The sequence below is a fragment of the Pseudonaja textilis genome, chromosome 10 (genome assembly GCF_049901715.1).
Source record: "Pseudonaja textilis isolate UNSWEBS1 chromosome 10, rPseTex1.2, whole genome shotgun sequence".
Taxonomy (NCBI): Eukaryota; Metazoa; Chordata; class Lepidosauria; order Squamata; family Elapidae; genus Pseudonaja; species Pseudonaja textilis.
The window spans coordinates 7,479,785-7,503,726 of record NC_141999.1 but is presented as its reverse complement, the minus strand read 5'-3'; the positions used below and the strand labels follow the sequence as shown (position 1 = coordinate 7,503,726).

Here is a 23,942-nt window from a genome sequence, read left to right as displayed (position 1 = left end):
ATTCGACTTCACTGAGCACTTTGTTCCGAGTGATAAATTGTTGCTGATCAGCTAATCGTAATTCAGTTATCCTTGATCTGGATATTCTTGTTTCCATAATTTGCACATCCTTTTTTGGTAGCCTCATTTTTCTGGTTCTGCTTTGTAGTAGCATTTCATTTCAGTGCGGTTCTCTGACATAGTGTATTTCTGCCGTTTTTCTTAGGTTGTTCAGCTTCCTGCAGGCCCATGCCCTGGTTGCTCAGCTATGGGACCCATGGCTTCTAGCCCACTTGTCAATGGATGCTCAGGTTCCCCAACACCAGACGCGGTCCTTGTTAACCCGGGCAACAACTAAAGCTGGTAGAGGCTTCGTTTGGTTGTGTTTCACCATGATTCATTGCATGGGTTATTGAGTGCACTCAGTTGTGCTCCTTGGCCGAGACCTCTCTGACATGGTTGGACCTGCTGGTAGTTTGCACTACCACCAGCACAGCTCTCAGCTTCATTGGAGCAGTTAAGACCCCCCCCCCACATCAAGGCAGCACCCTGTGGGGGGGTTATTATTATTGTTATGCTTCAGTTTTTGACAGCTGTAATATTGTTATTGTTATTATTGTTGCTGTTATTATTATCTTTTATTCATTAAACATGAAACTCGGTCAACCAAACATTTAAAAATGTATCACAAATACCAGAGACTGATGCTAATAATTGATACGGGTTGCTGTTGCTGGTTGTTGTTGTTATTATTATTGTTGTTATTGTTTTGTTGTTGTTACCAGTAGTAGTAGTATTCCTAATAGTAGTAGTATTCCTTTTTTTTAAGAGATGGGGCAAAACCCTTCTTCTACATCACCTCAGGAAAACCGCACCGCTGATTCTGCGGAGTTAGCAAGAGCTGAGGTAACTTTCCCGCTTGAGTGGACTCAGCAAGTTTACCTGTCCCAGACGCGCTTCCGGCAGCCGACGTCCGACTGGGGAATGGGTTCGCCCTCTAGCGGACAAGCCGAGAAGAGCAGATCGGCGGCCACCTACCGGAAGGGGATCGAGCGTTTTCGCCTGCAGCTCGGCTCCTCTCGGACCAGCTGAGCCGGGCTCAGCTCATCCGAGCGGGGGGCGGAGGTGGGGGGGAGAGAAGCCCCGACTCCGCCCGCAAGCGCCCGCCCTTCCTGGTGTGCTGAAGCGAAGGGCCCAGAGGTTGCTGAGCAAGGAGGGATCGGGCTGCTAAAAGCTTGCTAAGCCTAAAGAGTCCGCCGGGAAGGAGCTCCTGTTCCGCGCACCAGACCGCAGCCTGCTGCTCGGCTTTTCCCCGCCAGCCTCCGGGCTGCAGAGGCGGGGAGCTGCCCCGTGATCGCCGTTGTGCAACGACTCTGCGCTTAGCCGGGTGGAGGAGCGGCTGGACGGAGGGATCGCGGGAGAAGGTAAGGGGGGCAAGGTAGCGCAGGGAGTGCGGGGGGAGAGACAGCAGCGCCATCAACGACCCTTAACCAACTTGGGTCGGTTACTTTCCGTCGCTGGAGAGCACCGAACCAGGTCCGGCACCGCTGGGTTCGCGAAGGGTGCAGGACCCGGAAGAAACGAGCCTCCTTGGGGTTGGGGAGGTGGGGGACGCAATCCCACCTTGGAACCCGAAAAACCAAACCCGAAAAAGTGCTGGTGCCAACCCGAAAGTTGGCTGCATAGCTGAGAAATGATGTCTTCTGCTGCCTCTGAAAGGTTGACAAGTAGGAAGTAATCCAGGTGTTGCACTCCAAAAACCACATAAAGTTAGATCGCCTTCAGGACTGCAAACTAGAATGAGGAGGAGTGAAAAGCATGGTAGAAAACCACATCGTTAAGATTCCTATGGTTGCCCCGAAGACAGGTATGCATCTCAAAGTGGTCTTTCCCTCTGATCATCAAAGGTTTGCTCCTGATGAAAGCATGACTTTCGGTTTCAAATGGTTCATTCAACGTGGCAAATGCACAAATACTTCCTCCTATTTCCCCCACAACGACAACCATGGGAAGTGGGCTTGGCTGAGAGAGAGAGAGAGAGAGAGAGTGGCAAGCTCAAAGTTGGGCATTGAGAACTTTTCCAATTCTTTAAAAATCAGTACAAGTCCCAGAACTTCCATGTTCTTTGCTCCACGGTTCAGGTTAACACTTTTTCAATAAGGTATCTTCAGAAGAGGGTGTTGCTTCTGTTCTTACAAACGCTTTACCTGTTTCTTGGTTCGTTATCTTCTCAAGTTCATCTTATCTCTGCACAGAAGGTGCTGCCAAAGCAGGGAAGCAACCACATTGGCAGCCCTCCAAGGATTGAACCAGGACATTGTCAGCTTCCTTTAAGCCCAGAGGGAACACAGTTATCATAGGCTCGGTTCCTACATTGCACAAAACCATGGTTGATTTATAGGGTTTATTGGGTAAACCATAGTTGGCTGGATATTCCTACAACATGCAACACGCAAAACAAATCACATTATGGATTCATGTTGAAACGATGCTTTTACATAGTTGTTATGAATTGTCTTTCTTTTCTTTCTGTCTGTCTGTCGTATGTATGTATTTATTTATCTAATAGACAAATATAATTTCTTTTTTTCTTTTTGGGTTCACACATTTTTCAAAATTGGGGAGTCTAGTCCCTCTTTTCTTTTGATGGTTAAGATGCTGTGATAGGACTGGCATATGGGCTCATCAGTAAATGAATGCTGATACCAAGTTGCTATGAATCCACATTGTTGTGATGCTTCCTTTTTTTTTTTTCTAAAGAGCTAGGGTGGAATACATGGTTCTTCCATCCTTATGTCCCCCTTCCCCAGTGGGATTGGTTGCCATTGACACCACATCCAAGCTTGGATTTGAACCCAGCTCTCCCTATCAGAATATAAAATATTGTCTGCAGTCTCTTTGTGACTCTTGGCTGGGTTCATAAATTGCACTGTTTGTTGAATAGACCACAATGGCTGGATTCAGATATTGGGGTCATATCAAAGCCTATTATGGTTTACTGCACATTTTTAATACTGCACGCTATTATGGTTTACTATGTCATTTAGTCATAGTTAGTATAATGAGCTGAGATCACACTGTGGTTTGAGTTATCATGTGGTTTAATTTTGGCTTAGCATGATTGCGAACTAGTGAATTGGTTTGTAAGTCAGTTCACGGTTTAATGTGCAGAGCCAATCATTTGTAGTTAATTCAGTGAGTTGTGGAGAAACGAAAACTGGTTTTGAATTGTATGAACAAGGATATGGTGGATGAATTCATTCGCTCTACCCAGAATTAATGCAGCTGCTTTTGAATCTCCTTTGGGCTTTTCTTAATAAACCATTAAAGACTTATTTTAAGATGAAGGTTCTTTGGAAAAATTGTAGACTTTTGTGAAATTTCCTGTAAAAACTTGTTATTTCTTGAATAGGATTACCAGGGTAGGGGCTGGAATGGGAAATAGGAAGAACATCTTGGAAGAAGGAAGATTAAGCCACTTCCAAGATATGCACACACACAAAAAAGAACATCTCTATCTAGATGAAAACTCAAAGGCACGTTCCCCTACACCACAAACTCACCATGCAGTGGGTAGAATGCAGAATCGCAGGTTAATTCGGCTCACTGCCAGGAATTCAATCTGCAAGATTGACTCAGCCTTCCAATCCTTCCGAGGCCAGTAAAATGAGGACCCAGATTATTGGGAGAAATATGCCGTGTTAAACCGCTTAGAAAGGGCTGTAAAGCAATATGAAGCAGTACGTAAGTCGAAGTGGTATTGCTGTTTTCTCCATTGCAGACAAAAATGATGGCCTTTTGTGGCCTTGCTGCCCCATTGCTGTTGGCTGGGCTCTGCTGGGGGTGGGACTTCCCCTTCAGGAATCCCACATTGTCTTGGGAGGAACGAGTGGATGACCTGGTTAACAGGCTGACCCCTGAGGAGATGATCCTGCAGGTATGAGAAGCATCTTGAGTGGTTTGGTGGGGATGATGGTCAATGGGGCTTTGGAAGACCAGTCTGCTTGTCTTCATCTATCAAACCGCCTCAGAGGAGTGCCTGATGGTAGTTATCCATTCACCACACTCACAGATGGCGAGAGGTGGAGCTCTGGGAAATGGACCAGCCCCACCTATTGTTCGTTTGGGCATTGGACCCTACAACTGGAACACTGAATGTCTTCGTGGGGATGCAGAGGCTCCGGGCTGGGCGACATCTTTTCCTCAAGCACTCGGCTTGGCTGCCTCTTTCAGGTAGGACAATGCCCATTAAGTCAGTGTACAGGTAGTCCTAGACATATGGCCACAATTGAAGACAAAATTGCCATTTGTCAGAAAAGCAGTTGTTATGTGAATGTTGCCCCAATTCTGTCTCTGAATTCGCCCACTTAGAATCTTGGTGACCCGTTATTGCTAAATTTTCAGTATACCCTCAGACATAGACATCTTGAGAGTCCGGAGTTGCAAAACCTGGTACCATTTTTGGAATTGTAGAGTTGGAAGGGCCACAAGGATTGTCTACTCAAAAGACAATTTACACCATCTACCAGAGTCAGATGTACAGCTTCTTCTTCAAAGTCTCCAGAGATAGGGAACCCAAACCACCAGAGGTAGACTGCTCCACTGTCTACCTATGAACAACCTAAGAACAACCTTTAGGAAGCCCTTCCTTGGTTTGGAAGAAAATCTAGGTAATGTCACCTTATTTCTGAGTCTTAGTTTCTGTGGCAAGGAAAATCGTTACAATCCCCTCTTCTGCGTAGCTTCCATTTATGATCCTGACTATGGCTAACATGTCTCAAATAAATCCTCTCATCTTCCGATTGAATATTGTCTTAAACTAGGTTGTTGCTTTTTTGCATTTACAACTGTTGTCCAAAAATAATAAGCTGCTTCTTTACAATCTTTTCTTTTTCTATTGGTATTGTTTCTATTTTCTTTCTTACTTATTTATTCTTAATTTCTCTGTTTCTTTTCTAATATTTGTTTTTATCTCCCTAAAAAAATATTAAATTTATTAAGAAGACGACAACTTGGGTATCCACAGGGAAGGGCAAATGATGTCACCTATGCCATGACATCACAATGCAAATCATGTAAATGACCTGCTGTACACAATTTGCATATGATGTCATTGACGCAAAATATATAGTTGGGGCCTCAATTAGAGATCTCTTGGCCCTGCAGAGAACTGAGACTCCCATCTGTAAAGAATGACAGCCTGGCATGTTTGGCATGACCTCATTTCATGGCAAATAAGAATCCTTTTCTCTTCAACTCTCCTTATGTCTTCAAACAGTCCTCAACTCATCTTCGAAGTGGCCAATGCTACGGCCACTGAGGTTCGCGCCAAGCACAACTATTTTGACTCCATAGGCTACTACAAGGACCATACCGGTTTAAGCTGCTTCAGCCCAGTCTTGAACATCATGCGGCATCCACTGTGGGGCAGGAACCAGGTATCAAAGATTTAGGAACATGAACAGGGAGGGTGAGACCAGGAAGACCAGGGAAAACATATCAGAAACTTTAATTGACAGAAAAATAGTCCTCTGAAATGCAACTATTGTTGAGTGTCTCCAAAGTTGTGAAGAACAATTGCTGATTCTTGAACCTCAAGAATCTCCTTGTTACCTTCTGGGAGAGGTTATGTGGTATCTGAAGCAGAACATCTAGATTCAGTCAGAGATTTGTTCCATGTGGCATCAACCTTGTGAAGTCTCAGTTTTACCTTTTTGCACTAAGTGTTCAGAATGAACAGTGATTAATATATATGTGTGTGCATATGTATGGTTGAATATGTCTATGTGTGTAACATATAACACGCACATGCTGTATGTACGTATGTATGTATATAGAATCTATGTGGAATTTCATTTTAAATGTTTGCCAGTGTGCTCACAGTAAAAACATGACAATAAAGGTGATCTTATCTCAACAGGGATTACACTAAAGGCTATAAATATTCCTAGTCTTGGCCGTAAGAGTCACCTGAGCTGAAAAAGGAGCTTCTAAAAATTAGATTCAAGCAAATCTTGAGACAGTTTGACCTTTTTATTTTATTTATAAAATAAAATAGAAACTATTTTTTTAAAAAAGATAGTTTGACCTGTAGAAATTTAAGGCAGACCCAAGGAACTGCTAGGAACTCTCAAAAATGGGATAACCAGAAGTAGAAATGAGTGACTCAAAGATCAAGGGCTTTTGATCATGGGTGTTAGCTTAACTTTACAGGTTTAAGACTGATAATATTCTGCATTTCACTTTAGATTGTAGGTTTAGAGTTACAGTAGTAATATCTTGCTATACTATACACCTGTTATTTAAGAATCCCATTGCTTTGGTGCTTCTTCTTTGTAATTCTTTTCATTTCTTTGCCAGATTGCTCTCATTTTACGCTTGTCATTAACTGAAATAAAAACGGGGTAGGGGAAGAATAGGGGTGAGCTGACCAGCTTGCTTCTTTTCCCACTCTTAGGAGACTTATGGGGAGGACCCATTCTTGACCACCCAACTGGGAATTGCATTTGTGAAGGGACTTCAGGGTGACCATCCCCGTTACATCAAAGCTAATGCTGGCTGCAAGCATTTTGATGTCCATGGAGGTCCTGAGAATATCCCTGTATCCCGGTTTGTCTTTGACGCCAAGGTGAGTGAAATGGGATCGAAGATGGAGCTTCTGTCCAGGTGGATTTTGGAGTTGGGCGCCTCCTTCCTGCCAGTTTCTCTAGCTCATCTATTTTCATTCCAACTGCCTAGTTTCCTGCAACCCTCAAAGCAAGAACAGCATAATAGACTTTTATTTATTTACAAGGGTCATGCAATCACGGATATAACAACACTAAGGAAACACACTATACATACAAACACAAACACAGCAGAGGTGGTAAAATATTAAATTGGGCTAAAACCATGATAAAATTGCCATCATATGCCGTCGTAGAGTCACAGTCAGGTAGATGTTATAGTTCAATATCTAAGAAAGTTAACCATCTAAGTGTTTCTGGTGTGGATGTCATGACATCATCCCAACTGCCTTGAAATTTCCAGAGGGTCAATTCTCAATATATATATAAGTTATTGTTTGTTCATTTGTACCACAGTTACACCCTGGGTGTTCTGACCCAGCCTTGCCAAGTAATGATAAGCCACTTACTCACGAGTATAAACAAACCCCCTTTTCAAACAGGGTAGGAACAGTCTTTTATTCACATGGTTAAACAAAAAACCAAACACAGTTAGTCCCAACAGACCTGGTTCTAGCCTAGAAATCCGAATTGTTTCTATATACTAGAAACAATTCGTTTGAACAGTTGTCTGTGACAACCAGCCACTGCCAATCCCTACTATTTATTTCTCAGCCAGGGAGGGGCTGGCTAGCGTCCATGTCTGCTTTCCCTGAGAGCCAGCCCATTGCTTTACTTCGCGGTTTGTATGGGTGTTGTGGGAATCTGACCAACCACCATCTCCTATTAGCATTAATTAGACTATGAAATGACCCCTCAACCATATGTTTAAGTTCTGGCCCAAAGTTGCTTTTTAAAGAGGCAACTGGAGTTTCTGGGGTTTTTTTTAAGACATTTCGCTTCTCATCTAAGAAGCTTCTTCAGCTTCTTGGATGAGAACCAAAACATCTTCAAAGACAAAAGAAAGTCCAGTTGCCCCTTGAAAAAAGCACCTTTGGGACAACCATGACTCGGATGACTGAGAATCTCCATAGACATTTAAAGGGTTGGCTTGGGTTACAATGAGTGAACAAGGAGACCTTACAGGATGGTTATGAATTTAAGCTATTTACAAGTATATTCAGAGTTTTGCAGCGTTAATTCAGCGCCAGAAAAATAAACACAGATGGCTAATGCTTCATTTAATATCTTTATAAACATAATAAGTAGATTTTACAAACCAGTTGTAGATTTCTCCAACATGGAGCAAACTCAGACAGAAACATGTTGCAAGTAACTTCAGTAGCAATTCAGGAGCTCAGAAACAGACATCAGTTTCACTTTAGTTCAGCAAGCTAGTTTCATCTTCAATAGACAGACTCAGAGCTTAATATAGAGCCCCGCCTAGGCTACTTCTAGTTTCAGTTTCCAGCCTAGGCTACTTCTAGTTTCAGTTTCCAAACTGTCCTCATTGGCTGATTTAGTTGCTATGCCTATTCATTGGCTGACCTTCTCTGACAAAACAGTCCTAAACTTAAGACTGTAATGGAGTCTTCACATTACGGCTGTGAGTCATGATGGTTGAAATGCAGGTTATCCATCTGACTGACCCAACTCTATGACCTTGTTTGTGGTAGTTGTTAAGCAAAGACCACAGTTGTAAAAGTGAACGCTGTAATTATAAAGTGAACCAATTATTCACTATAGGCTGGTTTTGCTGAAAACCAGAAGGAAATGCTGGTTTTGGCAAAAACCATAGTAAAATGTGGTCATGTGAACCCAGGAGGCTGCAAACAAAACCATAAATGTGAGCCAGTTGTTGAGCAGTTGACCTATGACTGTGAGGGAGGGTGCAGCTGTTGGAATTAAGGAACCAGATTGTAAGTACTCCCGGGAAAGGCCCGTCAATTTTATGAGCTTTCTGGCAGTGGTCATGTGCAACCTAAGGTGAGGAAGAAGACAGAATTGATTTGGGAGAAGATTCACAAGCCCTGTTGAATGAGCTGGCAGCATATTGAGAACATGGTGATGTGTTTTGTGACAGGTGGAGGAACGTGATTGGCGCATGACTTTCCTGCCTCAGTTTGAAGCCTGTGTAAGGGCTGGGACGTTTAGCTTCATGTGTAGCTATAACAGGTATGTTTATTTTATTTTATTGTTATTATTTTACTATTATTTATTGTATTGCATTTTTTATTTTGTTTTATTATTTTATTTATATCCTGCTTGTATTACTTTTATAAATAACGTGAGGCAGGAGACATACATCCAACAAATCCTCCTCCTCCTATTTTACCTACAACAACAACCCGTGAGGTGAGTTGGGCTGAGAGAGAAGGGTTCAAAGTCACCCAGCTGGCATTCATGGCTAAGGCGGGACTAGAACTCACCACCTCCTGCTTTTTTCCCCCCGGTGCCTGAATCACCAGACCAAACTGGCTCTTGTCAGATCAGGAAGCGATGACCCCAAAGAGGTCGTGCTTGTAAGTCTGCTAACCATCCTTGGTTCGTCTGGCAGAATTAATGGAGTCCCGGCCTGTGCAAACAAGAAGCTGCTGACAGACATCCTGCGTGATGAATGGGGCTTCCAGGGTTATGTAGTGAGCGATGAAGGTGCTGTGGAGCTGATCATGTCTGGGCACCACTACACCCACAGTTTCCTGGAGACTGCAATTGGTGAGTGTTGCAAAGCACCTCCCTTCTCATCTCCATGGTGGAAGCCCCTTGCAACCTAGCTTCAGTTGCAGATTGAGTTCTGAGAGTCCATGCTCTGGGGCTAATTTTGTAGCCTGGAACCCAGATTTGCTTCCATCTGTCCTTACTTTCATCATCCAACTACTGTTTTCTCTACCAAAAACTCCTTGTCTATAATTAGCACATATAAATGTCAAGGTAAAGCTTTCCTCTATCCAGTGGGGCCCAATTCTGGTGAAGGGGCTCATCTGCATTTTTTAGCCGAGGGAGCCAGTATTGTCCAAAGATGCTTCCTTGGTCATGTGGCCAGAATGACTGTTCTCCAAGGCAACAGTGTTACCTTCCCACCGAAGTGGTACCTATTTATCTACCTGCATTTGCATGCTTTCAAACTGCTAGGTTGGCAGGACTGAGGCAAGTAACGGGGTCACCCCATCACATAGCGCTCGGGTCTCAAACCCAGATTGTTAGCGTTCCAGCTGACAAACCTAGCATATTTAACCCCTGAGCCTCCCAATTAGCACATATACTATCATCACGGATGAATTTATAAATATTATCTTAGGCACTATCAGGTTAATGTTAGCAGTGAGAAATGGAGATCCAAAGGACTGTAATATGAACATTGGTAGTTAAAGCTGCTAGGGCAGGGGTCCCCAACCACTGGGCCCCGGACCGGGACCGGTCCGTGGATCATTTTTTACCGGGCCGCAAAGAAGTGGGCACCGCCATCTTGTTTCGACGGCGCTTGAGAAAGTGCTTCCAGGTGAGCTTGTCGGTCGTCAGTTGGAAAGCGGCGTTTGGGTGCTGAAGGAATCCTCGCGCCTTAGTTTCGTCGAAGGGGGGGGCGGCTTCAAACGAAGAGCCGTCCCAATGGCGGTGGAGTCTCGCATTACTCAGGAGGAGATTAAGAAAGAGCCCGAAAAGCCCATCGACCGCAAGAAGGTACAAAGGAGGAGTTGAAGGTTGCGGGGAGAAGCAGGGGACAGCTGGCTGGCCGGTCGCTCGGTTCGCCTTGCCTTGGTGGTGCGTGCTGATGCCGGTACCGGTCCGTGGATCGGTCCGTGGATTGTACTGGTCTGTGGTACAAAAAAGGTTGGGGACCACTGTGCTAGGGAATAACAACTCCAAAACCTGGAATTGGAGGGCAACAGCAAAGATTATCTTGTCCTCTATCATGAGGTGGTGGCACAGTGGTTAGAATGCAGTACTGCAGGCAAATTCTCACTGGCTCAAGGTTGACTCAGCCTTCCAACCTTCCAGGGTTGTTAAAATGAGGACCCAGATTGTTGGGGGCCATATGCTGACTTTGTAAACCCATTAGAGAAGATTGTAAAGTACTGTGAAGCACCAGTCTACCTGCTCTTGCTATTTACTTGCTAAGGGTGGCGTACTATTGCCAGATTCTCTGTCTCCTCAGACAGATAGCCAAACCATGACTTGCAGATAAACATGAATTGAAGCCAATGTTTCACTGAATTTTTTGGACTAACTGTGCCATCCTTCTTTCTCCCTGCAGTGGCTGTGAATGCCGGATGTAACCTAGAGCTTTCTTTTGGGATGAAGAAGAATGTTTACATGTACATAGCTGAAGCCCTTAGCAAGGGCAACATTTCTGTGGAAGTAAGTGGTCCATCTCCTTGCAGTAGAAGAAATTGCCACCAATTCCAGAGCAGACAAGTCGGGATGTGATACTGTCTCTTTCTGAAGAAAAACAGGGTTCTTCCAAATGTTGCTAAACTACAACTTCCAGCATCCTTTGCAATTAATTATTGTTCAGAGTTTTGCAGTGTAAATTCAGCGCCAGAAAAGTAAACATAAGTGACTGAGGCTTCATTTAACTTCTTTATAAACACATAAAGTAAATTTTACAATACCAGTTGTAGATTTCTCCAGCATGGAGCAAACTCAAACTCAAGCAGACGTGTTACAGGTTCAGAGCAGAACAGCAACTCAGGAGCTCAGAAACAGACACCAGTTTCACTTTAGTTTAGTAGGCAAGCAAGTTAGTTTCTCTTTCACTTTAGAGCTGAGCACAGAACAGAGATAAACCAGGCCCAGATTCTCTCTTTAAGTTTCAGCTCTCAACTCAGCTCTCATTGGCTGACCTTGTTACTAAGATCTATTCCAGTTCATGAATATTCTCTGATAATTATTACTAAATGGGATTGCTGGGAGTTGTAGTTCAGTAAGAAGGACAGGGCTCTAAGGAGTATCTCCTTGAAGAAGAAAAGCTAAGTCGGATTTAATAATGATGGAGTCATATTACAAAGTAGGGAGGTTTTGATTTCAGGTGTTTGAGTGTCATGGAAAGAGCCAGACTCATCTTCAACTGGAACTTTAAGCAACAGAAGTTAGATGGGCATTTTTCAGGAATGTTGCAGAAGATGAGATAAATCTTTGCTGTTGCCTTTCAACTCCATATTTTGGAGCTGTTATTCCCTGGCAGCTTTTACACAACATGCTCAACTATAAACCCTGGAACTCCTAAGTAGTCATTACTTCATGACCACTTAACAAATAGGCATTATGAACCATGGCGGCGCAGTGAGTAGAATGCAGTATTTCAGGCTGAATCCGCCCACTGCCAGGAGTTCAATTCTCACTGGCTCAAGGCTGACTCAGCCTTCCATCCTTCTGAGGTTGCTAAAATGAGGAGCCAGATTGTTGAGGGCAATATGCTGACTCTGTAAAGAACTTAGAGAGGGCCGTAAAGCACTTCAAGGTGTATATAAGTTTAAATGCCATTGCCATTGCTGTTAATTGCAGTGAGCAAGCCAATAAACCATGATGGCCTGCATCTCATACTAAAGCAGCACTTGGATTCCCACAACCTTCTTAATCCATGGACGGTGTACTGCAGTCTCTAGTAAGCTTAAGAATTCAGCACCTTTTATTCCAGTTTCTTGTATGTTACAACACTTGTGCTGTGCATTGTAGTTGCTACTTTTGTTCATTTCTTGCACGCATGCTTGGTTAAAGCAAGTCTACATTTTCATGAATCCCTTATGTATTAAAAAGATAGCTGTGTGTCACTGCCCCGCAGGCCACAGTATGTTGGCTTGCCAAGGCAGTCTCAAGACTGAGATCCTTGTTGGCATTTAACAGTATGGACGTGCTTGAAATAAAGTAGGGCTGTGGTTGCACTTGTGGCAGAAGTGAAGTGCTCAGTTCAGTTAAGTAAAGCCATGAAAGGCAACCATGAATATTTCTGATGACCATTTGCGACTTTCCTAGGCAGCTTCGGACAAGCAAATTCAATGAGGGAAGCCAGATCTGTTTAACAACTGCATCAAAAAGCTTGTAAAGTAAGGCATGGCCCACTTAACAACCACATTGCTTTGTGATAGAAGTTCTAGTCCCAACTGTGGTCATAAACTGAGGACTATCTATACATGTTCTTGGTGAAAATGTAAGTTGGGGACGACTTTAAAAGCGGTTCTTAGAGGAAAACAAATGTAGAAGAAAAATAAAAGAAATTGGAGCGAATAGAAAATGTAATTTTCTGGGATAAGAGAAAGTACAAATCCCTAATTAGAAGATAGCTCAGCCTCCCTATTAAACGGAGAGAAAAGTGAAATTAAGGGAAAAGGTGGGAATGGCTTGGAACACGAGAGAAGAATGCCATCCAAATGTGCAATGCAAGGTTTGTGGAATGGCGTGGGAAAAGCAGTGAATGCAATGAAAGGGAAGGGTTATGTTAATGTTCGAATTTGCTGACGAAGGGTATGCATGTTAAGTACACTTTTAATTCCGATGATGCCCTGGGGTTGGCTAAGTACTGGAGTGATTTGCAGTGGATGTTAGACAGATTGTGCGATGTAATCGGGAGTATCCAAAATAATGCATAAGAGGAGAAACGGAATGAATCATTGCAAGTTATGCATCAATGGACAAGACATAAAACAAAACCCCTTCAACAAGGCAGGTAAATCAATTTGTGTACCTTGGTGGGATACAGTAGGAAAATGTGCAGAGTCATTTTAAGATGTATAAATGCTGGTAGAAAAGTAACTCCTTTACTTAAAAGATTTAAAGATAAAAGATGTTATCCAAGTTATCAATAGAACGATTGGGCTGATTTATTGCTGAAGTAGCCTACAACAATGTGGTACACGGCAACGCTGGTTTTACCCCTTTTAAAGTGACCACAGGGATTGAATATGTGGCTGTGTCTGAGATCCCTCAAGAAATCCCCTCTTCCACCGCATTAACTGATTGGATGGATAATTTAAAAGGCACATGACCAGAGGTATGCAATGCTCTGGAAAAAGCACCCCCAAAAGTCAAAGAAGGACAAGGCAGACAAGAAACGAGCTACTCAAAAGGTGTTTAAAGTAGACAATAAAGTATATTTTGTCCACAAAATATTGGAACCCAGAAAGACCTTGTAAAAAACTAGGTCCTAAATATATAGATCCTTTCAGTATCCAAGGGATTTAATTGCCAAGGGATTTTAAAAGGACACACCCGGTGTTCCACTGGGGTTTACTGAAGACATTCTGCTTCTCCCTACTTCCTGCAGACGATCCGGCATCGCGTCCGTCCCCTTTTCCTCACTCGTCTACGCCTGGGAGAATTTGACCCGCCAGCCATGAACCCCTATAACGCGCTGGGGATGGAGGTTGTACAGTCAGAAGCCCATCGCAATCTGGCCCTCAGAGCCGCCCTCCAGAGCTTTGTTTTGCTGAAAAACCGGAATGAAATGCTGCCTTTCAAGGAGGAATATTTGTTGCACAAGACCATTGCGGTAAGTGTTCACCGAGAGGCACTTGCAAAAATTAACCTGTTCCTGATAAATTTGCACTAAAAAAATGGATATTCCTTCCTGGGACATATTCATGGGGAGATTGACACATCTGTGAATGTGACTGAGCTAACATTGTCCAGATTGTCTAGTTGACTTCTGGGAGTTTCACAACTGATCAGCAACACCATTTGGCTCTCAAAATATGCAACAACTAACAAAAACCCTGAAGTTATTGGAAGAGTAAAGACTCCCTCAAATGAAGGGTGTGTGTGTTATGTGGACCCTTTCATGCAGGGTTAATTTTTTTATTTTCAGGCAAGTTCTGAAGTCTCCTGCTGGGGGAACCCTCTGATTAAGAGGGTCCAGTCCTATTTGGGCTTTCAAGGTCAGCTGAGGTTGGGTGGATAGCCTTCACCTGCAGAACCTCCCTTAGATGAGGTGGCTGAAGGAGAATCTTGCTGGGGTGGGGGTAGGAGGATGAGAATCAGGAATAGAGACTGGCATGAGAAGTTTTGCGACTTCATTCCTGGGGTTCAATGCATTTCTGGTTAGAAATTAGGTTATTTAAATTTAAAAAGGGGAGTGAGGGAATTTTCGAGGTCCTGTTGTAGGTCCAGACTGGCCAAATCTTAGGGTTGCTTTTTCAAACAGTGGGTGCTATGATAAATGCTGTGGATTTTAGTTTGTTAAATTCAATTATAAAATGGGGACAAAGTCAATCCCAAAGAAACCTTGATGGCCACTAACTTCATTTGAGACACGGCATCCCCTCTCCTTTCCCTTACTCTTTCTGGCAGGTAGTCGGACCCTTTGCAGACAACGCTAATCTCCTCTTTGGGGACTATGCACCCATCCCTGAACCCCAGTACATTTATACACCCAGGTAGGACCAACAATCCTCCCTCTGCCCCCAAACAGGTTTGGGTGTCACTGCGGTGGTGCGATTGGGGCTGATGGTCTTCAATCTGAGCTCTCATCTAGACTTCCTCTCAGCTTTTCTACAGCTGCTGTGAATTATTATTTTATTATTTTATCTATTAAATTTATGAGCCACCCCAAATCACTGTCAAATGAGAGAGATATGTTATTGGAGTGTTGTCTTGGTTGTGGCTCTTCCTTCTGTTCTTCAAGCTTATTCCTTCTTCTGATTACACTCAACTATAAAGCCAACGGCAGTTCAACTACTACTTTGGGTCTTCGGCTGGTTGTAGGTACTTAAAATGTGCCTATAATATGGTGGGACGTATGAAGGACGTTCCCAGGGTTGGTTGATCCAGTTTCACAAGTCAAGGCTCTGAAGAGGAGGTCCTTCCGGGGTTTGTGACTTCTGAGAAGTTCTCGTTTCTGGCTGATGCAGGAGGGGCTTGGCAGCTATCGCAGCAAATGTCACCTCTGCCCTTGGATGTGAGCATCCGAGATGTCTCGTGTATTCTCCCAAAGATGTGAAAGCTGCAATCGAAGGAGCAGACATTGTGGTTGTGTGCCTTGGGACAGGTAAGAGCTGTGCCTAGAAATGCAGGGTTTCTGTCAGCCCTTCAAGAAGTCTAAGGTTGTAGTAACAGAATCTTGCAAGCCTGAAAGAATTTCTCCCTCTCCTGTGACTTGACTTTCCAGAGAATTAGGGAGTGTCCTTTCCCGTGATGCTTTCTCCATCCCTGTTCCTTCTGTGGGCAGACAGATCTCCTCTCTGTTTTCATCAAGGTTAGGGTCATCTCCAGGGCGCTTTTATTTCGAAGGCAAGTGGGCTTTCTCGTTTGTTTGTTTTTTTAATGTCTTGAAGAAAAACCAGAAAGCCCAGTTGCCTTAAAGAAAAGTTTCCCAATCTTTCTGGCTTTATCGACCAATGAGGGAGAAGGGATGGTTCCATACGAGCACCCATCAAGAAAATGCATGCACACCGCCCCATTTGCACAAGTGGGGGTGCATGTGCCTGCATGTATGACACTTCCGCAGCCTGATTCCGAATGGCTCACAGCACAGGAGTGGGCCATGGCCCGGACATTAGGGGCTCCCGCCTTAAAGGACTGAAGGACTGCCTTAAAGCGGGGGTCCCCGGTCCCCATACCACAGTCCAGTACCAGGCCGTGGCCTGTTTGGGCCGCGAGAGAGATGGAAAAGTGCATGTGCGTGAAGCTCCCTTAGCATGAGCAGAGGGCACTTGCGTGCAAAGCTCCACTTGCTTGAACAGAGAGCACGCACAGGTGTGTCTTGTCTCTGACACACCCACGCATACACCAGGCTGCACCGCCAAGCTGGAAAGGTTGGGGATCTCTGCCTTAAAGGACTGAAGAAGCTTCTTGGATAAGAAGCGAAACATTTTCAAAGAGAGAAAAAAAAAACAAGAAAGTCCAGTTGTCTTTTGGAAAAGAACCTTTGGGACAACCATGACCTGGATGATTGAGAAATTTCCCCCTCTTCCCAGAAAAAATCCCCAGCCACAGAGATTGGACAGCTCTGGAACGTCAGAGCATCAAAGCAGTCCTTTTTCACACACACACTCTGTTCCTTCCTCTCAGGGACTGATTTGGAGTCCGAATACAATGACCGCAAGAACTTGTCTTTGCCCACACATCAACTGGACCTTCTGCAGTCCTCTGTGGCCTGGGGTGAGTTGGACTATCTCTTTCCCCAGAGGAGGACTCTAAGAAGCCCGGAGTGACATCACTAGGGGAGATGGGGGCAGCATTTTGGTCTTCTTGGACCACATGTTAGGGTCCGGTTGAATTGTTATGGCGCAATTGGGTGGTAGCACCTAGAGATTGACCTTGAAAAGCTAAGCAAGATCAGAACAGGTATGTTCTTTGGGTGGGAGACCCCAGAGAGATGGGTTGTAGGGTTGTAGGGTAGAATGTGAAGCTAAACAATCCAGCGGGTGCTACTTTCAGGAAACTACTTAAGTATGTCCCTGTAGTTAGCAGGATTTGAGCTTTACTCAACCAGTATTATAAACTTTTTAGTATTGTTAATGTTGACAATAATTGTTGCTTTAGAAAAACCGTTGCATGCTTCCTTCTTTTATACCTCCTTGGTCTAAAAAAGGCGTCATAATGATTGGGAGTTTACTCTTGATATTAGCTGCATGATGGGATCAGGGTTGAAAAGGTACTTTGGACTCTGGGTTGGTTACCTATAAGTTACCTGTGTCTGCTACTACCACCTGTGGATCTTATTCCTGAAAAGCGTGCCCTCTGCTCACCTGGAACTTGGTGGTGATAGGCAGTTCCCAGGGTCAGCCGTCTTTGGCTCTCCTTCTACATGGTGGCTAGGGATGAGGGGTACGGTAGTCCATATATCTGGAGAACATCACCTGTGAAGGATGCACAGATCGCAACTTGTCTCCTCATGAGCTAGGTGGGGTCTTTCATTTCAGCCGCCGGCCGTCCTGTGATTCTGCTCCTGTTCAACGCCGGCCCTCTGGATATCAGCTGGGCCAAGGAACAGGATGGCGTGGGAGCAATTGTGGCTTGTTTCTTTCCTGCTGAGACCACAGGGCTGGCTCTGGCCAAGATGTTGGTGGGCGCTGAAGGGGCAAATCCAGCCGGCAGGCTGCCAGCTACATGGCCAACAGGAATGGACCAGGTATGGCTGGAATGGGGAATGATGCTTCTTTCCTGGACTGTGGCACTCGAAAGGAAGGAAATAACTGAATCCTCTCCCGCCCCCTCCCCAAGAAAAAAAAACCTACAGAAAGTCATCAACTTAATGGCCACGATTGGGGGTAGAATTTCCATTACGTGAGTCATCACTTCATCCAATTTTACCATCTTTTTGGCGATAACTGTTAAGTAAATCCAGGTTTGTCCATTGTTTTTATTTTCCAGAAAGTTGTTGGGAAGGATTTAAAAGTTGATTAAGTGATTGTTTATTCTATTCTGTTCTGTTCTATTCTATTCTATTCTATTCTATTCTATTCTATTCTATTCTATTCTATTCCTAATTTTATTACACTAGTGTGCCACTATACCTCTCTAGACCCGGGGTCGCCAACGTTTTGGACCTCAGGGACCACCAAACTCATAATTTTAAATCCCAGGGACCACTAATCAGTTCTGTGGGCATGGCCGAATTTGTGGGTGTGGCTGGTGGTCATGTGACTGGCTGGGCATGGCTTATATTTATATAAATATTGAATTTTTTATTTAAAAAAGAGCAACTTTTACCCAAAATCAGGCCAAGCAGGCAGGCAGATTGAGTTGCTTACAGAATCATTCAGTGATCTATCTATCTGCTATCGGCTAGCTCAGTCTGTCACATAAAATTTGCTTGTCAAGAGTCTGCACTGAATAATAGAACCTTTAGTCCTAAGGGAGATTCGGTTGTGCTTAAAAGCAGAGACGAAGATCTAAAGACTAGCTAGAAATCAACAAATCCAACCATTTCCTGCTTCCTAGCTAATCTAAATCTCCCAGCACAGCAGAACAGCTGATGGTTGGAAAAATAGCAATTTATCAGGCAAGTTTGCCGGATAAGGAGTGAGTGGGCAAGGAGGGTTCCCGCGGGCCATGTGGGCGGCACAGCCTTGTGTTTCTGCGCAGCCTGGATTAATTGCTTTGGGGAAGAGTGTGCTCTGGGGGTGAGATTTCTCTGCGGCCCACCAAAATTTTCTCACGGCCCACCGGTGGGCCGCAGCCCATCAGTTGGCAACCGCTGCTCTAGACCATCTTCTTATTAGAAATCAGTACAATATAAAATCAGAAAAACAACCTGCATACAAGAAATAAAAGCCCATAATATTATACACATATAATGTCTAAAAATAGCAGCCACTGCCCCCCAGGTCTGTTAGACAGAAAGCCTGACAGAAAGTATTTCTTTTTCCTCCTTCTTGAAAGTTAACAATGTGAGAGTCCTTCTCACCAGAGCACTAGCATTTCTTGGAATGACCATGTACCAGAGCAAATTTGCATGCTCAAATGTCTCCAAAGTGTTCCAGAATCCACAGTCCAACTGTAAATGTCCTGGGCTTTTTCAAGATGGACAGAGCTGAAACAGACCCCTTGGCTGATCTTAAAAAACATAGTGGGGATATGATGGGATTACCGTTGGAATGTGAGATCACCAAAGGATTGCAGACTAAAATGGAAACTCATACATCGTCTTGAAAGAAGATAGTTTAAAATAAAACCATTTCTGTATTGTTGCCCTGGAAACTACATAAACGACTCTGTGAAGTTCTTCAGAGTGAAGGGGACTTGACTTTTCTAAATATAGACTAGAAAATACATCATGTAAAATTAAGGTCCGGTGTGCTGTTCAGCGGTGTCCCTTTCCCAGAGCCAGATTCTGTTGCAGTCTTTCCTTTGAAGTGTGTCAGATTCCACAAAGACCGCTGGCAATTTTAATTAAAAGTTTATGCAGATTCAACTCATTGAATTAGTTTTTTTGTGGGTCTCCAATGGGGGATTAGCCACAGCCCATTAACTGCCCCTTGAATAGAAAGGACTGTTTTTAAAGTATACAGGAAAATAATGCCGTCACACCAGTTAAAATAAAAGCAAGGAAAAACAAATCGGTAATTAAACCTTAACTACAAAAAAATAAGCTGACATCGGGACAATGTAGAGCACTTAATCAAGGGTGGTTAACCGATAAAGGCTGGGCAAGAACAGACCCTCAAGTCGCTCCTAGATCCTGCTTGCTATAGCCCCAAATTTCCCCAAGGTGTTTTTTCAAAGACAACTGGACTTTATTTTTCCTTGAAACATTTCACTTCTCATCCAAGAAGCTTCCTTCCATTCTCCACCATTCAGTGAGAACTGAAGAAGCTTCTTGGATGAGAAGCAAAACGTCTTCAAGGAAAAACAAAGTCCAGTTGCTTTTGAAAAAGCATATCTGGGACCAACCACGATCTGGATGACTTAGTATATACCTGGATGACTGCAGGGGTGGGATTCTACCAGTTCGCACCTATTCGCTAGAACCGGTTGTTAACGTTCTAAGCAGTTCGGAGAACCAGTTGTTTGAAGAAATTACTGGCCTAATCCTGTAAGGAAGGCAGGAAGGAAACATTCTGGTGTTGCTTACAGAAACTGCCTCTCCGTTAACCTTTATTACATTCTTGGCAGGACTAGACTTCCTGTCTCAGGAACTTCTCTGGAGTTTTTTCCCCCTCCTTTGCTGGTACTTTGCTTGTGTGGAGTGACCATTCAGAGTTACAATGGCATTGAAAAAAGTGACTTATGAGCATTTTTCATACTTACAACTGTTGCATCATCCTCACAGTCATGAGAGGCCAGGCGAGGAGATGCATGCCTCGATGTAAGTGATATTGTGTTGGCCACACCCAGCCAATAACATGACCACTAAGCCACATCCACCCAGTCACATGACCACCAAGCCACACCCACCAACTAAGCCACGCCCACAGAACCAGTTGTTAAAAATGTGAATCCCACCCCTGCATATAGCCCCAAATTTTCCCATGTCCTTCACTACTCTTGTCCTCAACCACAGGTACCCCCAATGGAGAACTACACAATGATTGGCAGGACATATCGCTACTATGGACAAGAGGCCCCAATGTACCCCTTTGGCTATGGACTCTCATATACCACCTTCCAGTACAGGGATCTGGTAGTGAGTGCTGACCAAGTGCCCATTTGTGGGAATCTTAGCATCTCTGCGGTGGTGGAGAATGTTGGATCCAGAGATGGTGAAGAGGTGAGGCAATTCTGTTGCTCGTCTGCATGCAAAGATTGGTGAGGGCAGGGAGGGTGGGATAAAAGAGGGTGAGATGTTGCTTGAGATGGGTGAAAACTCAAGGAGGTCCAAAGGCTGTGAGGATGGAGAGTCAAGTTGAAGACCAGCAAGAGCTGAAAGCTTCTCTACTGATGAACAAAGGTTGTGCAGTTGACCTCAAAGCTCAACATCCTAAGGATATTTGTATGTATTTATTAAGGCCCACTTATGGTGGAATAGAGGTTTTAAGAAATGAGTACATTGCAGTTACATCTCACAGGGGTTATGAATCCAAAATGGCGGTTGATTTTCAGTCCCCAGGTCTTTGTTAACAGCTCCCATGAAGAATAGCATTGAACAAAGAACCAAAGGCCAATTTTGACTTTGCTGAAATAGAGTTTTTTTGAGATCAGGTTGCAAAGCTGCAGAAACAGGATCAGATAAGAAGATAATATTACTAATAAATTATGAATAGTAATTTGTTATTACTAATAAGGAATACTTGTCCAGCTGATTTACATAAGTGGTTTTTGCAGCAGCCTGTTATTTGATAGAGAATTACAGTCAGGCAGGGATTAAAATGAAAATAACACTTAATGCAAATAATTGTTCTCTGAATCTTAGAAACTGATGTTGAAGCGTATGCATTTCCACCACTGGCAAGAATCATAGAGTCCTCCTGGTTTGCTAGAAAGAGGAGGAGAGAAAGAAATGGACTCCATTGGTTCATCGTTTGCTTCCAAATTGGGTCATACAGATGTCTCTAATCTCAAGGAACCTGTCAAATGAGCAGAGAGGAAAATGATTCCTAATTTTCAGAAAAGTAGATAAAAGATACAGGGGTCATTCACGTAGATTCAGGGCCCTTCATTCTGGATAAATGGGTGGCAGTCTTTATCAAAGATCTCTCCATCCTTGAAGAGGCTTTGAAGGTGTGAAGAATCTACTGATGTCTTCTTCTCTTGATGATTTTCTATTCACTTCTAATGTTTGTCCCTTCTGCAGGTGGTACAGCTCTATCTCCGCTGGGGAAACCCATCTGTGCCTATGCCCCGCTGGCAGCTGGTTGGCTTCCACCGGTTGCCAATTCGCCAGGGACAAGCTGCCAAGGTGGCCTTCCTATTATCTTTCAGCCAGAGAGCCGTATGGGCTGGACAGTGGTGGTTGGAGCCTGGCACTTTCACCATCTTTGTTGGTGGCCAGCAACCCTTCCAAGAAGTACGCCTTCCTTCAAATGTCCTCCAGACCGACTTTCATGTCTTTGGGGACTCCCGTGGTGCAAGCCAATGCTAGTCTTCTGAACAGGCCAGGATTGTTCAGGGAAATTGACCCAGTGGCTTGCCGAGTCAGAGTTTTATCAAAAAGGAAGCTTTGCACTGAGTAAAAGCTTGTAAGAGAGGGAGCCAAGTTTCTGAGAAGGTATGACTATTCATCTGAGAATGTAGCAGTTGCGTTTTTGTTGGCTCCAGTGACTGGATTGCGTTGGACAATGGGCCAGGGAAGGGTTGCCCTGAAAAGATAAGATTGCCAGGAGAATAACAGAGCGCTTACAGAACAGTATTAAACTCTATTTTTAAGTGGTCTTGGTGGATCTCTGATTTTGGCTGCGGTTCAGGAAGAACCAGATTCTCAAGATGTTTCAAAACCGGCCTTGGTTTGGTGACCCTGTTGAAATCTGGAGGGATGGAGTCAAAGGGATGGAGAGGGCATTTTTTCCTCCATGGGGAACTGCTTAATTGGGAAGTGGGACAAAGTCAGGGGTGGGATTCAAATTTTGTAACAACCAGTTCTGTGGACGTGGCTAGGTGGTTTGGCCATGTGACTGGGTGGGCGTGGCTTCTTTTTTCTTTCTTTTTTTGGCAGCACTCGCTCTTTTTTTGAGCCTTCTAGGCCTCAGGGAAGCCTCCTGGGGGGCTTTTTTGCTCCCTGGGGCTCAGGAAGGAAAAAATGGTGGGGGGGGGGCAGAAGGGGGTGCTGCCTCCTCCATTTTTTTGCCTTCCTGGGCCTCAGAGAAGATTCCTGGGCGAAGCAGTAAGTAAGTGAGGGGAATCCCGGCACAGCTGATCATAGGAACAGCTGATCGTCGGGAGGGGGGAAAAACAAATACCTTAAGGAGTGACTGGACAAGGGAGAACAAAGTCAGCGATGTCAGGCATGCGCGATAAGGACTGACTGGGTGGGGAGGGGAGGGGCCAGCGGAGAGGAACGAGGCCAGCCAGGGGCATGATTTGCCAATCCTCCAAACTGCACAGAATCATAACAACCGGTTCTATAGAACCAGTCCAAACGGTAGAATCCCGCCCCTGGACAAAGTAGTACTTATTTCTAATTGAGACAGTATTTGTGATGGATTCTTTCTATGAATTGGAAGGGGTGGGATGGACAAAAGTGAAGTGGAAATTTTCCAGAAAGGAACAAGTACAGTCCAAGGAGGAGTTGCAGAATAACAGAGTTGGAAGGTATCTTGGAGGTCTTCTAATCCAATCCCCTTCTCAAGCGGGAGACCCTATAACATTCCGGAAAAATAATGGTTATCCAATCTCTTCTTAAAACCCTCTAACAATGGAGCACCCACAAGTTCTGAGGGCAAGCCGTTCCACTGGTTGATTGTTCTCATTGTCAGCAAACTTCTCCTTAGTTTTAAGTTGGATCTTCCCTTGATAAGTTTCCATCTGTTACTTTTGTCTTGTCTTCAGATGCTTTGGAGACTAGGTCAACCTCCTCTTCACTGTGACAGCCGCTCAAATACTGGAAGACTGTCTGGTCTTCACCTCTAGTCCTTCCATTCGTTAGACTAGACATACCCAATTCTTGCAATTGGTCATCGTAGGTTTTAGCCTACAGGCCCCTAATCATATATATGATTCTCTGTACCCTTTCTAGAGTCTCAACATCTTTTTTGTATCAAAACCAGACTCAGTATCTCAAGTGTGGTCTTACCAAAGCAGTATAAAGTGATATTAAGACTTCACGTGACCTTGATACTATCCCTCTGTTGATGCAGCCTAAGACTGAGACAAGACAAGGCAACACAGCCTTTCTCCTGGATTGGAGAAAGAGGAAGAGATTTAGGATAGCCACTCTCTAAATCTCCCAGGGTATATTTCTTAGGCTAGGGTTTAGTCTGGCAAGATTCTGTCTATATGGTATGAGCAAATAAAGAACTGAGCTTTGTCTGGATTGTTCTACGTCATTCT

At 44.2% G+C, this 23,942-nt stretch overlaps 1 protein-coding gene across 1 annotated transcript; it reads left to right on the top strand.

Moving 5' to 3' along the window:
• The first annotated feature begins 1,015 nt into the window (after positions 1-1,015).
• On the top strand, positions 1,016-22,327 carry LOC113437588 (uncharacterized). Its single transcript, XM_026702663.2, has 15 exons — positions 1,016-1,403; positions 3,761-3,916; positions 4,052-4,212; positions 5,258-5,417; positions 6,437-6,607; positions 8,668-8,759; positions 9,142-9,299; positions 10,837-10,940; positions 13,843-14,067; positions 14,865-14,950; positions 15,425-15,561; positions 16,584-16,673; positions 17,438-17,646; positions 20,521-20,727; positions 21,751-22,327. The coding sequence occupies exons 2-15, from the start codon at positions 3,767-3,769 to the stop codon at positions 22,036-22,038; spliced, it is 2,238 nt and encodes a 745-aa protein (XP_026558448.2). The 5' UTR covers positions 1,016-1,403; positions 3,761-3,766; the 3' UTR covers positions 22,039-22,327.
• Positions 22,328-23,942: the final 1,615 nt, after the last annotated feature.